Source organism: Carcharodon carcharias, chromosome 27 (genome assembly GCF_017639515.1).
Source record: "Carcharodon carcharias isolate sCarCar2 chromosome 27, sCarCar2.pri, whole genome shotgun sequence".
Taxonomy (NCBI): Eukaryota; Metazoa; Chordata; class Chondrichthyes; order Lamniformes; family Lamnidae; genus Carcharodon; species Carcharodon carcharias.
Genome location: NC_054493.1, coordinates 11,186,567 through 11,201,783, shown reverse-complemented (window position 1 = coordinate 11,201,783; position 15,217 = coordinate 11,186,567). Strand labels below are relative to the sequence as shown.

The following is a 15,217-nucleotide window of genomic DNA, read 5'->3' as shown; positions in this document are numbered from 1 at the left end:
ATTTCCATTATATATATAAAAAAACCCACTAGAGCTATACCTTGAGTGCCCTACCATCCATTCTTAATTAGCACATTCGTTTAGATAATATCACCAAGTTTAATTTTAACACCTATGTGTTCTATTGTACTATTGTCGTTGACATCTTTTGATGATCTGCTTCTATCACTGCTTGTTTGTCCCTACAATCACACACCCCCAACCCCCCCCTCCTCCACCTCTTTGTCTCTCTATCTCTCCGCCCCCCACACACACACCTTAAACCAGCTTATATTTCAACTCTTTCTTGGACTCGAACGCAAGTTCTGTCGAAGGGTCATGAGGACTTGAAACGTCAACTCTTTTCTTCTCCGCCGATGCTGCCAGACCTGCTGAGTTTTTCCAGGTAATTCTGTTTTTGTTGAGAGGAGATTGATTGATGTACATACCAAAATACAAATTAGGAGCAGGAGGAGGCCACTCGGCTCCGCTCCGCCATTCAATGAGATCATGGCTGATTGTAATTTTCTTGAGTTACTTCCTCCATTCCATTTCTTGATTTGCAGCTATTTCTGGGATGTTATGACGGGTTTAGATCAAGTCAACAAGGACAAGCTCTTGCAGATGTCATTGGCAAGGCCATCAGTTATTGCCCATCCATCATTGTCCTTGAGATGCCTTTTAGAGCCACTGCAGTCTGTTTGCATTGTAGTTTCTCCTCATGCTTTTGATATAACTGAGTGGCTCAGAGAGCATTTCAGAGTCAGTCACGTTACTCTGATTCTGGAGTCACCAGGTGAGGTTAGGAGTACAGGTTTCTTTCCTGAAGGATGTCAGTGAACCAGTTAGACTTTTACAACCACACAGTAGTTTCATGTGATACCAGCTTTTTATTCAGTTAATAGAATTTAAATTCCCCAACTTCTGTGGTGGGATTTGAACTGACACCTACCAGATTATCAGGTCAGCTTCTGTGTTACTAACCCAGTAAGATAACCATTAGGCTACTGTACCCTTCTTTATATCAAGATCAAATGCCTGTTGTATAATTATAGCAACAGTTAACAGGCTCATGTGAACTCCTCCTAATTTAATTGCAGACTTTAACCAATTTACTTTCAAAAGGTTTCTTGAAAACAAAGTAACACCTGCCTCAAAATGGTAGATTCAGGACAGTCACATTAAATATTCTAGAATAATTACCACAATTATTTCCAGACTGGAAACTTAAACCTGCCGTTTCACTCTCTGTCAGCAACAGGTCACAGTTTTACACCAATCTCCGATTTGACAGCACATTTCCAGCATTCACTGTTGTTCTTCCTGACTCTAAACCCAGTTGTAAAGGAGCCTTCTATTCCGTGTCTAGGAGCCCTGAACCATGAGCAGCTGGGACATATTTCTTACACACCTCAGGATTAACCCACACGGGGACTTTGGTCAGTGAAGAGAGATGAGAAAGACCAAAGTGCCATTTGTCCCTCTCGGTGTGACCTTGAAGGACTGTGTCCAGGCTGAAGTTCTGTTCCTGCCGTATGATCCTTCCACAGATTGTCCTTTCTGAGCTCCAGCCAGCTGATGTTAAACACTCAGTACAAAAATTAACAATGTTTTTAAAACTGCGGATGCTGGAATTCTGAAATATAAACAGGAAACGCCAGAAAAACTCAGCAGGTCTGTCAACTTCTATGGATAGAGAAACAGATTGAATGTTTTGAGTCCAATGTAACTCTTCCTCGAAGGACGAGAGTTATATGGACTCAAAACATTAACTCTGTTTCTCTGTCCACAGATACTGCGAGGCCTGATTTATTTCACAGAATATTAAACTCCAGCCCAGTTACAGGGATTATAAACATCAGCAGAAAGAAACACCAGCTGTCAGAATGAACATTGTTCAATCCTGGATGTGATTAACAGCAGCAACAACAGCAGTCCAACCTCTGCAGTCACTTGTGAATTCGCTTGAGTCACCAGGTTGGATGACCAAGTGAATCCCTTTCCACACTCAGAGCAGGTGAATGGTCTCTCCCCAGTATGAAGTCGCTGGTGTCCCAGCAGGCTGAATTTTTGAATGAATCCCTTCCCACACACAGAACAGGTGAATGGCTTCTCTCCAGGATGAACTCGCTGGTGTGTCAGCGGGTGGGATGAATGGGTGAATCCCTTACGGCACTCAGAGCAGGTGAATAGCCTCTCGCCAGTGTGAACTCTCTGGTGCTCCGTGAGACTGGAAGACTGAGTGAATCCCTTCTCACACACGGAGCAAATGAACGGCCTCTCCCCAGTGTGAACTCTCTGATGCTTCTGCAATGTGGAAGACTGAGTGAATCCCTTCCCACACAGAGAACAGATGAATGGCCTCTCCCCAGTGTGAGTGCATTGGTGTGTCACCACCTCACTTCTGCTTTTAAAACTCTTCTCACATTCTGAACATTGAAAAGGTGTCTTATCAGTGTGAACACGTCGGTTTGTCAGCAGGGTGGATAACTGTGCAAATTCCTTCCCACACACCAAGCAGGAAAATGGCCTCTCCCTGGTGTGAACTCGCATGTGCATGTGCAGCTTGGATAACTCTGTGAATCCCTTCCTGCACATGGAGCAGGTGAATGGTTTCTCCCCAGTGTGACTGCGCTGATGAATCTCCAGCTGGGATGGGTAATTGAATCTCTTCCCACAGTCCCCACATTTACAGTGTTTCTCTCCAGTGTGATTGCGTTGATGAGTGTCCAGCTCAGAAGGGTAATTGAATCCCTTCCCACAGTCCCCACATTTCCACGGTTTCTCCATGGTGTGAGTGTCCTTGTGTCTCTCCAGGTTGGATGATAAGTTGAAGCCTCATCCACACACAGAACACGTGTACAGTCTCTCCCCACTGTGAATGGTGTGATGTTTTTTCAGGATCTGTAACTGGTTAAAGATCTTTCCACAGTCAGTTCACTGGAACACTCTCACTCAGGCGTGTGTGTGTCTCAATGCTTTTCCAGTCACACTGATGTTTGAAATCTTTTCCCACAGACCAAACAGACAAACATTTCTCCTTTCACAATCAAAGACCGATGATATTCAGGTCCTGATGAATCGAGTGACTCTGTCAGATCCTGATGTGATATTTGACTTGAGTTTCCTGTCTGTAAATCCTCCCGTTCTAATCCCCTGTAAAAGGAGTTCACACAGAATTACTTAGAATATAGAGCACAGAAACAGACCATTCAGTCCAGCAAGTTTGTGCCCATATTTATGCTCCAAACTCATCCCCATCTATTCCATCTGCCTCAACTCAGCCTTTCAGTTTATCTTTCTATTCCCTTTTCTCTCATGTAATCAGTTAGTTTCCTTTTGAAACATCTAAGCATTTTGCCTCAATCACTTCCTGTGGCAGCAAGTTTCACATTCTAACCAATCTCAGAGTGAACACATTTCTCCTTATTGGATTCCTTAGTAACTGTCTTGTATTTCTGGCCCCGAGTTTTGGATTCTCTCATACGTGGAAACATTTTCTCCACATTGACCAAGATCCCACATGGCAGACTGGGCAGGAAAGTAAAAGCTCATGGCACCCTAAAAGGAGTGGCAAATTGGATGCAAAATTGACTAATGGCAGGAAGCAGTGTTGCTTGGTCAATGTGTGTTTTTGTGAATGGAAGGCTGTTTCCAGTGATGTTCTGCAGGCCTCAGTACTGGTTAACAATAAAAATAAAAGCTGTAAGAGTGCAGAAAGATATCACTGGACTAGTCAGGTGGGCCAAGTGCTGTCTTCACACACTAAGGATACCCTCCATCATGTTGTGTGGCACTACCGCTGTGCTGAATGAAATAGATTCAGAGAGGATCCAGCAGCTCAAAATTGGACATCCATGAGGCGCTGTGGGCCATCAGCAGCAGCAGAATTGTATTCAACCACAAAGTCTAACCTCATGGCCCGGCCTATCCCTCATTTCTGCCATTACCATCAAGCTTAAGAATTAACCCTGGCTCATCGGGGAGTGTAGGAGAGCAGCGGACTGCAGCAGTTCAAGAAGCAGTGATGGACTGCAGCGGTTCATGAAGGTAGCTCATCACCATCTCCTCAAGGGCAATTAGGGATGGGCAATAAATGTTGGCCTAGCCAGTGATTCCCACATCCCATGAATGAATTTAAAAAATGTGTGGCAGCGCCAGGCATATTGAGAAATGAGGCTTCCGCCTGGTGAAGATACGACACAGGACTACAGACATGTCAAACAGCGGAAGCAGAATGCAACAGACAGAGCTAAGTGATCCCAATAGGTTAGATCTAAGCTTTGCTGTCCTGCCACATCCAGTGGCGAATGGTGGTGGACAATTAAACAACTCACTGGAGGAGGAGGCTCCACAAACATCTCCAACCTCAATGATGATGCCCAGCATGTCAGTGCAAAAGACAAGTTGCATTTGCAGCTTTTTACCTTCCACATTAAGATGCTGACGATATTCAGGTTCTGATGAATCGATTGACTCTGTCAGATCTTATTGTGATCTTTACTTTGAGTTTCCCATCTGTAAATCCTTTCTCTTCTAATACCCTGGAAAAACAGCTTCAAAGGCCACCAATATCAGTGCAGAATAAATACTCAGAAGTAACAAAGAGTTTGCTGTCTATAATTCCACCTCGTGCCCCACGGCTTCTAATCCCCTCTAAAAGGAATTTTCAAAAGCCATCACTGCCAGTCCAGGATAGAAATCTCTCCTCCAGCTCCAGGCCGCAGAACGATCACGCATGCGCCGTCTACACAATGCTCCCTGCATAAAGATCGCGACGGCGCATGCGGCCTAGAGTGTCATAAAGATCGCGACGGCGCATGCGGCCTAGAGTGTATAGACCCCCGATAAAGATGGAGGCTGCGCATGCGGCCTATTGTACATTGACCCCAATAAAGATAGCAGTTAACATGCTTGTAATCAGAAGCGCTACAACTGTCGACTCGTTAGGTGCAAACGCACCGATAGATCCTTGTTCGGACCTTCAGGCCTACACCTGATTTTTATGAAGCCTCCCCGCACATCTCTGGGCTCATCGATCCCACCGAGTGGCCGCTGCTTCCCAGCTGCAGATGTGAAAAACAAACCTGTGTCGGTCGACATGCGCCGAGCCCTGTTCCATACTGCGTCTGCGCAATGGTCTCCTGTGGTGTGGATAGGGGGTATTCTGCACCGCGGGGAATGTTGGGTGACTGATCCGCCATTGAAAGTTCTATTTAGTTCATAGTGTTTTTTTGTTGTAATGGAGTGGACACTTGGGGAAATTGATAAAATTAGGAAATAAATTGGACTGAAACTGAAGTGAACGGACTCTCCATTATCCAGGAGAAAGAAGAGAATTGGGAATTGATGAACAATCAACAGTCCCTAAAACAGCAACAATAACAGCAGAATCCAACCCGTGCATTTACATGTGAACTCACTCATGTCTTAGCGAGTCGAGTGAATGAATGATTCACTCGGGACAGGCTATCAACAAATATTCATCATAAGGCAGCGTTTCCCAGAGCTACCACAACTACAGTTCCTTAATCCATAGACCCTGTAAGGATTCAATTTCATTCCCTTAGCTTCGCCATTAAAATCACATCTGTTCTGATGTTGCAACCTTCTGTAACAGCACCTCGGATATATCCTCCTTTTTCCTCAACTGAAGATCTCCCATCCACACCCCCAACCCCCAGATATTGTGTTTGACATGTCCTTCGACCATGCTCAAACCAATTCTCTCACATCTTCCACTCCCTTACAGAAGCCTGATGGGGTTCCCATTATCCTCACTTTCCACCCCACCAGCCCCCATATTCAACAGGTCATTTCCAGTGTGATGCTGCCAGCAAACTTATGTTCCCCTTCCCCCTCTCCTTTCAAAATTTCAAAGGGACCATTCCCTCTGTGATCCACGATCCACTTCTCTCTCACCCACTACAATCAATCCCCTGCTCACAGCATCTTTCCAAGTGAACAAAGGCAATGTATCACCTACCCTTTTATCCCCTCCTCACCATTCAAGGCCCCAAACTCTCCTCCCAGGTGAAGCAGCAGTTTATAAGTACTTCCTTCAGTTTAATATAGTACATTTGCTGTTCTCAATGTTGCCTCCTCTACACTGAGGAAACCAAACACTGGTTGGGTGACTGCTTTGCAGAGATCTCTACTCAGTCTGCAATCATGACCCCGAGTTTCTGATAACCTGCCATTTTAATTCTCCACCTTCCTCTCACGCTGAGATCTCTGTCCATGGTTTACTGTCATGTTCCAATGAAGCTCAATACAATCTCAACAGCACCTCATCTTTGCATTAAGCACTTTACTGTCTCCTGGACTCAACAATTTCAGACTGTCATCTCTGATTTCCCATTTTGTTTTATTTCTTTTTGTATAAGGTAATGACTGGAAATGTTAACTCGTTTTCTCTCTCCATAAATGCTAGGCTTGCTGAGTATCTGCAGCACTTTCTTTCTTTCCTTCAGATTCCCAGCATTAACTGGGAATTGAACACAGGTCACAGTGGAGAGAGTACTGAATTCTAACCACTAGGTCACCTGGAAAGCGGGCACATGGCAGTGATATAAGTGATCAGTGGAAATCTATCACACAGAGTGTAAACATGGAATGGACATGACAATGAAGTTTATGCTCTTTGTAGGTCATCATACACGGACAGAACTAAACAATCAGCAATCTGACCGATTCGAGCCCAGGAACTAAATATCCAAACCTCAGTAAGGCTGCAGTTAACCTCACACCATAGACTGTACTCACTGAATGACTGACCCCATCAGCAGAGACTTTATGCTGTGCGCCAAAGGGCTGCAAGTGACCCAGGGCCCTCATTTCAATCTGATTTAAATATATGGGGTCATTGCATCATTGTAGGAGAACAATGGGAGTAGGAAGTAATGATGAATCTACAGCATCCTCTGACGGAGTCTGTTCTGGTCTGGGTTTAACCTCATAAAGGGACCAACAGGTTCTGGCTTGGCAGCGGCCAGGGAGATATTGAGCATCTGGGTTTTGCTTGGGATGTTTATTTTCGATAAGGATGACTCCAGTAGAACTGTATTCAACCTGAAGTGTTAATATTGTTTCACTTTTTAATACTCGGTCTTGTCTTCTTCCTGAATACATGTTACAGATCAGAGTGTTGGAGATTCAGTTACTCAGCCCCAGGCATCAGAGAGCGGGAGAGAAGGTGGAACAATCACTTCAATATGTACCTATAGCACTGCATAAAACTTATTTATATTGGTGCCGGCAACAACCAGACAAGGAGCTCCAGTTTGTTGTGTGGAGATGGTCTTGGGATGAACAACAACAGACAGGAGATGACTTCGGAATTTGTTTCTCATCTGAGCTCCAGGCCACGACTAAGTTCACCAGTTTAACTGTTTCGGGGCTGCGCTCTCTCTCAGACTCATAATGATGGAAAACTGTTTCAACTCTGTACAAAACCTACCTTTGGACTGTGGCTGGGTGCTCCTGTCTGTTGTGTGTCAGATAGGATCTTGGCAGATACAGCCATAATGCGGCTGTCAGGCGCTCAGACACAGATCTAGAGGAAATCAAATTAACCTCGGGTCAAACTATCACACAACTGTCTCCAGGAGCAGCCGAGAAAACAAATTGAAGAATCCAATCAGATGGACAGACCAGTCAGAGAATCAATGTACAGGTTAAACCTTCCTTCCCGCTTCTGATCAAATATTTATCTCCTTAAAATCAAGGCTCAATATTCAGATCAGCACAGAGACAACAATTACTGACACTCAAGAACATTCCTCAGTGTCACAGAATCAGTCTGTTGTGAGCCCTTCACACAAGAAGCTGCTTCCTGTCTCCTTCTCAGTGTGTGTCAGCTTACAGCAGCGTGACTCAGCACCATGTCAGCATCTGACCGCCCTTATATCAGGCGTCAGCAGCTGGAGTCCAGGTATCCAGAGCGAGGGGAGTTTCTGTTTGAGAGTTTCACTGGTTTCTGTCACTGTGAGCCTCAGGGAGCAGCAATACCCTGCAGTGTCTGTCAGTTGCAGCCCACATATAGTTAACATGGTGAACTGAGTCCCGATTTCGAGCTCTGAAGAGAAATGGGTTGTTGTAAAATCTGCTTTATCTGCATAACCGCTGTTGTTTTTCATCAGAATAAACTCGGGCTGTGTGTCTGGGGGATGCCGGGACCAGTATAAATAATTGATGCTCCGTGTCCTCTCATAGAGACAGTGCAAAGTCACCACTTTTCCTTTTAATGTAACTTCCTGAGGACAGGGGTTGAGTGACAGAATCTCCAAGGCTCAGATCTGAAGAAAATGTTCGAACAGGAAAAGTTCAGTCCTGTGGGTTTTAAAAATCCTGGCTCAAATAATGTTTATAAAACTAATTAAAGGATTAAATTTGTTTAATCCATAATTACCTGTCAGAAATGCTCCCCTCACTACCCAGATGCTGAGTAGCCGCATTGTCGCTGTCCACTCTGTAAAAGGGGAGTTGGATATTTGAAGATATCCATTCTAAATCCCTCCCTCAATAATCTGCTGTCATGTCTCGGGATGTTCTCACCTCCTTATGTCAGTGAATGGAAACACCTTGAGCTGGGCGACAGTCAGTCTGCTTATAGGGGGAATGACCTTCTTCTGTGACATTGTGTAGGTTTACTGACCTTCTGGCTATGTTGGCATACATGAGGTCTATGATTTCTTAATTTAAAGATGCAAGTTAGTGTGGCATTATTTTCCGCATTAAATGTCACAAGAGGATCCCCTCCACCTTCCACTGTTTCTTGGTTATATAGACATAAAATAATAGTAATGATTGCCATCACCATTATCATCATTGAAACCTCTGATGAATCTCTGGAAAGGCAGTTAGTTCTCTACAATGGAGAAGATTCTCCACATGTCAAACTTGAAGGTGGATGTTTGAATTTGAAGCAAAATATGATAAACAACATCAAGTTAACAACCATCATGTTACAGGATATCTGAAATCACAGAAGAGTAAAGGTACATTATACACCGTGCACATCCATTCTTCTGTCTTTGTGTCTGCTTTCATACACCCATTCATTTCAGTTTCCCTCCTTTCTATCTCCTTGTCTATGTAATATTGATACATATATAGATGCACAGATTCTCTTCACAGTCTCTTCCCCACACTGTGAATATGTCGGTATCATGTGTATCACCAAGCCCTCAATGAACCATAGAGTTCATGGGGTGAAGCTAAGTTAAAATAGTCCCAAAGTATCTCTCTTACCAGGTGCAGTTAATGCTGAGCAAATAGAAACATTCTCAGTTATAATGCAGAGAGGAAATTGTCAGTCATTTCAAACTGGAAATAATATTCATCATTCTAATGAAAATAGAACTGAGAAACATTTGAGAAAAAGAAACTCATCAAGACAATTGGAATGTGTCCTGTCTGGATCAATGAGCGGTCAGAAAATGGTTCCAATGCAGCAGGGTCGTTGAGTGTTTAAGGTGTTGGATTTAGGTTCAATAAACAAATGCTCAGGTGGAGTTGAGCACCCCCGCAACGCCACCCGCCCCCAACCCTGGCCCAGCTTCCTCCTGGGGGTTTGCTTGCCAGAGTTTTTTCCGTTTTTGTTGAGCGAGGAATATGGAGGTAAGGGAATGATGCTGATAGGCGGATCACCAAATCTCTTAGTGAATTCTGAGCAGCGTCAATGGCTGAATGACCTCCTCCTGTTTCTATTGAAGAACAGTATATTTTCCAAATACTGTGGAGAGTGGGATTGAAGGAGAATGATGCAGCGTGAGAAAGACATACATAAAAAGAGAGAAAGTTAGGCTGGCAGGGAGAAGTAATGATCAATTTATTTCCTAAAAAGGCAGGTTTGGCACAGAGAGTGACCATCACAGATGTGTTGAAGAGTTTAAAAGAAGCTCTTGCAAAGTCTAGTATTGAAGACAAATAGGATTTAAAAGACTAAATCTTGGAGTGTTAAACAAAAAAATGATGTAAACTCTGTGAGGGTTGGTGTATGAACTCTTCTTATTTCTAAGTTACACTTCCCTATTTTCTTACAATTAATAAAAACAATCAATCAGAAATGGAATGCCTGAGACTGCTTGCTGTCAACAACACATTTCCCCTCTCTAGTCTCAGTATTTGAGAGAAGTCTACCCGTTAACCATTTTCTGCTCAGTTTCTCACTTCCACGCAGAACAGTTAAACGAATTGTTTCTGCAGTGCAGTCACTGACAGCTAAATGTCCATTGATCAGTAAAACCATATTCAGTCACGTTAACATCACTCAAGAGGACAAGATTAAAACACAAACAGCTGGGAATCAGAAATCGAATCAGTTTCACAAGTTAAAAGGATTTTCTGGACATAAGTTCATGAGAAATAGCAGCAGAACAGGCCATAGGGCCCATCGAGCCTGCTCCATCATTGAATATGATCATGGCTGATCTTTGGCTTCAACACCACTTTTCCACCTGTTCCCCATTTCTGTAGATTCGCTGAGAGACCAAAAACGTGTCTATCTCAGCCTTTAATGTATTCAACAATGGACCATCCACAATCCTCTGGAGTACAGAATTCCAAAGCCTCACAACAGCATGAGTGAAGAAATTTCTCCTCATCCCAGTCCTAAATGATCTGCGCCTTATTCTGAGATTGTGCCCCATGTTTTTGATTCTTCATCTGGGGAGACAACGCCTCCATGTCTGCCTTGTCAAGCTCCTTAGAATCTTAAATGTTTCAGTGAGATCACCTCTCATCTTTTAAACTCCTGAGATTGTAGACCCAATTTACTCAGCCACTGATTATAGGACAACCATTTCATCACAGGGACCTAGGTGGTGAATCATCACTGTACTACCTCTAATGTATTCTTAAATCTGGAAATCAAAACTGCACACAGGATTGCAACTGTGGTCTCAGCAAAGCCCTGTACAATTGTAGCAAGACAACTTCATTCTTGTACTCCAATCCCCTCACATTAAAGGCCAAATAAGGACGATGAAAGGCAATAAAGTCAATGAAACAACAAAGGGCAATGGACTCATTCTTCCTGGGGAGAAAATAAATGAGAGAATAATATTTCACATAGAAAGAATACTTTGCACCTGTCTTTACCAAGGAAGAAGCTACCAGGCTACGGTGAAATAGGAGGTAATTAAAACACTAGGAGTATTTAAAATTGATAAGAAGGAGATATTAGGTAGGCTGTCTATGCTTAAAGTTGATAAAGCACCAAGGCTGGATGAGTTGCATCCAGGGATAATGAGGGAAGTGAGAGTGGAAGTTGTGGTGGCACTGGCCATAATTTTCCAATCATATTCATACTGAGAGGTGGTTCCAGAGAACTGAAGAATTGCAAACATTACAATTTTGTTGAAAAGTTGTAAAGATAAGCCCAGTAACTACAGGCCAGTCAGTTTAACTTCAGTTATGGGGAAACTCCTAGAAACAATGATTCAGGATAAAATTAATATTTACATCGACAAATATGGGTGAATTAAGGAAAACCCAGCATGAATTCAAACTTATTTATTGGCCGTCCGACCCCACTGAGAAAGCAAAAAATCTGTTTACAATTGGGATTCTCTATGGCGGCGCCTTTACCCAGCAAGCCCCGCGGTGAAGAGTGTCCCCTATCAACGCTATAGGAGAGCAGTACGCAGGCGCCGTGCCGCCCGGTGTTGGGAGCATGCGCAGTGTCAGTCATGACCAGGGACGGATGTTTGTTTCCCGGATCCACAATTGGTAAAGCGGGGCGGAGGGAGCGATGGATCCGGCGGGTGGGCGGAGAGGCTCCGGAAACATGTTGTATAAACCGTGAACCCCGAATGAGATGCTACCGACCCCCCGTTTGCACCGAGTGGACCCGAGAAGAAATGTCCTGGTGACAAACCCGGAGCAGGAGCAGAGAATGTTGTGAATTTCTATCCTGGACTGAGAGGGTTTTGGGGCGGGGAGAGGGGGTTGGGGAAGGGGATTTACATACAGCAAACTCAAACCAAGAGAAATATTTGTCTCTTTTCAATTTCTATCCTAGACTGATATGTTTGTAAACAAACATAAAAATTACAGGTGTTGGGAAAGTTTGGATTGGGACATTTTTTCTTTCGAAAAAGGAGTTCGCAGTGAGCTGATAGAGGCCTTTACAATGATCAATGGGTTGGACGGGGTAGATATGGAGACAATGTTTCCACTTGAAATTTCTTTCCTCAGAGAGTGGTTACAACGTGGAACTCACAGGAAACTACTGAGGGAAGAAAACTGATAATTTCAACAGGAAACTAGATGAGTGCGTGAGAGAAAAGGGATTAGAAAGATAAACTGAAAGGCTGAGATAACTTGCATGGAATGGGAGAAGCATAAAACTAGCAGAATAATTGGACAGAATGGCCTGTTTGTTTATTGCATATTTTAAGTATTTCAAATTAAACTCCTTTTACAGGGCATTTGGAGGGATTGATTTGCAGATGGGAAATTCAAACCAAACATCACATCAAGATCTGACAGAGACAATTGCTTCACCAGGACCTGAATATCATCAGCCTTTGAATGTGGAAGGAGGAATGTTTGTCTGTGAGAAAATATTTCAAACATCGATGTGACTGGAAAAGCACGAAGACAGACACACACCCGAGTGACAGTGTTGCAGTGAATTGACTGTGGAAAGTTTTAACCAGTTACACAGCCTGAAAAAACATCACAGTGGGGAGAGACTGTACATATATTGTATGTGTGCGGCCTGGGTTCAACTGACCACGCAACCTGGAGAAGCACAAGGACACCCGCACCATGGGGAAACCGTGGAAATGTGAGGACTGTGGGAAGGGATTCAATTCCCCATCTGAGGTGGAAACTCATCGACGCAGTCACACTGGGGAGAGACCGTTCACCTGCTCCGTGTGTGGGAAGGGATTCACTCAGTCATCCATCCTCTACACACACCAGCATGTTCATACTGGTGAGAGGCCATTCACCTGCCTTGAATGTGGGAAGGGATTTAATGCTTTATCAAACCTCCGGACTCACCATCGTGCTCACTCTGATGAGAGACCATTTAAATGTTCTGACTGTGAGAAGAGCTTTAAAAGCAGAAAGGATCTACTGACACACCAACGCACTCACACTGGGGAGAGGCCATTCACCTGCACAGTATGTGGGAAGGGATTCACTCAGTCATCCCACCTCCTGACACACCAACTTGTTCACACTGACAATAGACCTTTTGAATGTTGTGACTGTGAGAAGCGATTTAAAAGCAAAAAGGATTTACTGAACCACGAACGCACTCACACTGGGGAGAGGCCATTCACCTGCTCCGTGTGTAGTAAGAGATTCACTTGTTCATCCCACCTTCTGACACACCAATTTGTTCACACTGATCAGAGACCTTTTCATTGTTCTGACTGTGAGAAGACATTTAAAAGCAAAAAGGATCTTCTGAAACACCAACACACTCACACTGGGGAGAGGCCATTCACCTGCTCTATCTGTGGGAAGGGATTCACTCGGTTAGCCCACCTGGTGAGACACCATCGAGTTCACACTGGGGAGAGGCCATTCACCTGCAGTGAATGTGGACAGGAATTCATTGATTCATCCGACCTTCTGATACACCAGCGAGTTCACTCTGGGGAGAGACCATACGCCTGCCTTGTGTGCGGCAAGAGATTCACTCAGTCATCTCATCTCACTGCACACCAACTTGTTCACACTGATCAGAGACCTTTTAAGTGTTCTGACTGTGAGAAGAGATTTAAAAGTAAAAGGAATCTGCTGACACACCGGCGAGTTCACACTGGGGAGAGGCCGTTCACCTGCTCGAAGTGTGGGAAGGGGTTCACTCAGTCAAACAACCTGCTGAGACACCAGCAAGTTCACATGTGACAGCGGGGGTTGGGTTCTGTTGTTATTGCTGCTGTTAATCACATCCAGGACTGAATCATGTCTAGGCGCCTGTTTCCAATGGGGTTCCACAGTTTGTGGTTTATATCAATGATTTAGACTTACTCATTGCTCCTACATTTAATAAGTTTGCAGATGATACAGTAGTTGCTGGTGTGGCTGACAATGAGGAAGAAAGCTGTGGACTGCAGGAAGATATCAAAGGACTGGTCAGATGGGCAGAAAAATGGCAAATGGAATTCAATCTGGAGCAGTGTGAGATAATGAATTTGGGAGGGTAAACAGGACAAGGAATGATCAATATACTTCTCAGCATCATCCCGTTTTGTGGAACAAAGAGACATTGGAGTGCAGATCCACAGGTCCCTGAATGTGGCTGGATGGGTAGAGCAGGTGGTCAAAAGGGCACCTGGGACACACTCTTGTCTGAGGACTAGAATGTAAGAGCAGGGAGATTATGTTAGAATTGTGCGAAACACTAGTTAGAGCACAGCTAGAGCACTGAGTACAGCTCTGGTCACTGCATTAATCAACTATAAAGTAAATATTTAGCCTAAAACTAAGGACAAATTGATAATTTATCATATAATTAGAGTCAGTAATTAATCAAATCTAGGGGATAATGATAAAGCTAACTAACCAGGGATTGAAACAGTGAAGAAGTCTGAATTTTTCATGAAATTAAACTCTGAGGTGTTTAGGTATTCGGAGTTAAGAAAAACATAGAAACTAGGAGCAGGAGGAGACCATTCAGCCCTTCGAGCCTGCTCTGCCATTCATTATGATAATCACGGCTGATCATCCAACTCAATAGCCTGATCCCGCTTTCTCCCCATACCCTTTGATCCCTTTCACCCCAAGAGCTATATCTAACTCCTTCTTGAAAACATACAATGTTTTGGTCTCAACTACTTTCTGTGGTAATGAATTCCACAGGCTCACCACTCTCTGGGTGAAGAAGTTTCTCCTCAACTCAGTCCTAAATGGTCTACCCAATATGCTCAGACTGTGACCCCTGGTTCTGGACTCGCCCACCATTGGGAACATTTATCTTGCATCTACCCTGTCTCGTCCTGTTAAAATTTTATAGGTTTCTATGAGATCCCCCCTCATTCTTCTGAACTCCAGTGAATATAATCCTAATTGACTCAAACATTTCTGTTAATTTCCGATAAAAATAAGGTGACTTCAACACAATGGAAGAAGCTGATTGGAGAGTAGCCGATGAATCTTTATTTATTTTAATCATTAGTTTATTTTGCTTAAGTGAATTAATGATTGGATAAACAAAGGGATGGCAGGGCATACAAGTCCTGTGAATTGCACATCCTCTTGCATGTGGGAAAAC

General features: G+C 43.8%; 2 protein-coding genes across 4 annotated transcripts; one reads left to right on the top strand and one right to left on the bottom strand.

The window, feature by feature from the left end:
- Positions 1 to 849: 849 nt before the first annotated feature.
- On the bottom strand, positions 850 to 4,710 carry LOC121270096 (zinc finger protein 239-like). Its single transcript, XM_041175407.1, has 2 exons — positions 4,407 to 4,710; positions 850 to 3,135 (listed from the first exon to the last, which is right to left on the bottom strand). The coding sequence occupies exon 2, from the start codon at positions 2,767 to 2,769 to the stop codon at positions 1,861 to 1,863; it is 909 nt and encodes a 302-aa protein (XP_041031341.1). The 5' UTR covers positions 2,770 to 3,135; positions 4,407 to 4,710; the 3' UTR covers positions 850 to 1,860.
- A 6,943-nt stretch (positions 4,711 to 11,653) lies between these two features.
- Positions 11,654 to 14,679, top strand: LOC121270093 (gastrula zinc finger protein XlCGF26.1-like). Of its 3 annotated transcripts, none has more exons than XM_041175404.1 (2): positions 11,654 to 11,712; positions 12,410 to 14,679. In XM_041175404.1, the coding sequence occupies exon 2, from the start codon at positions 12,757 to 12,759 to the stop codon at positions 13,849 to 13,851; it is 1,095 nt and encodes a 364-aa protein (XP_041031338.1). In that variant the 5' UTR covers positions 11,654 to 11,712; positions 12,410 to 12,756; the 3' UTR covers positions 13,852 to 14,679. The 3 variants fall into 3 exon arrangements, with proteins under 3 accessions (XP_041031338.1, XP_041031337.1, XP_041031336.1); XM_041175403.1 differs by lacking the exon at positions 11,654 to 11,712 and adding an exon at positions 11,719 to 11,851; XM_041175402.1 differs by lacking the exon at positions 11,654 to 11,712 and adding an exon at positions 11,719 to 11,880.
- The last annotated feature ends 538 nt before the right edge of the window (positions 14,680 to 15,217 follow it).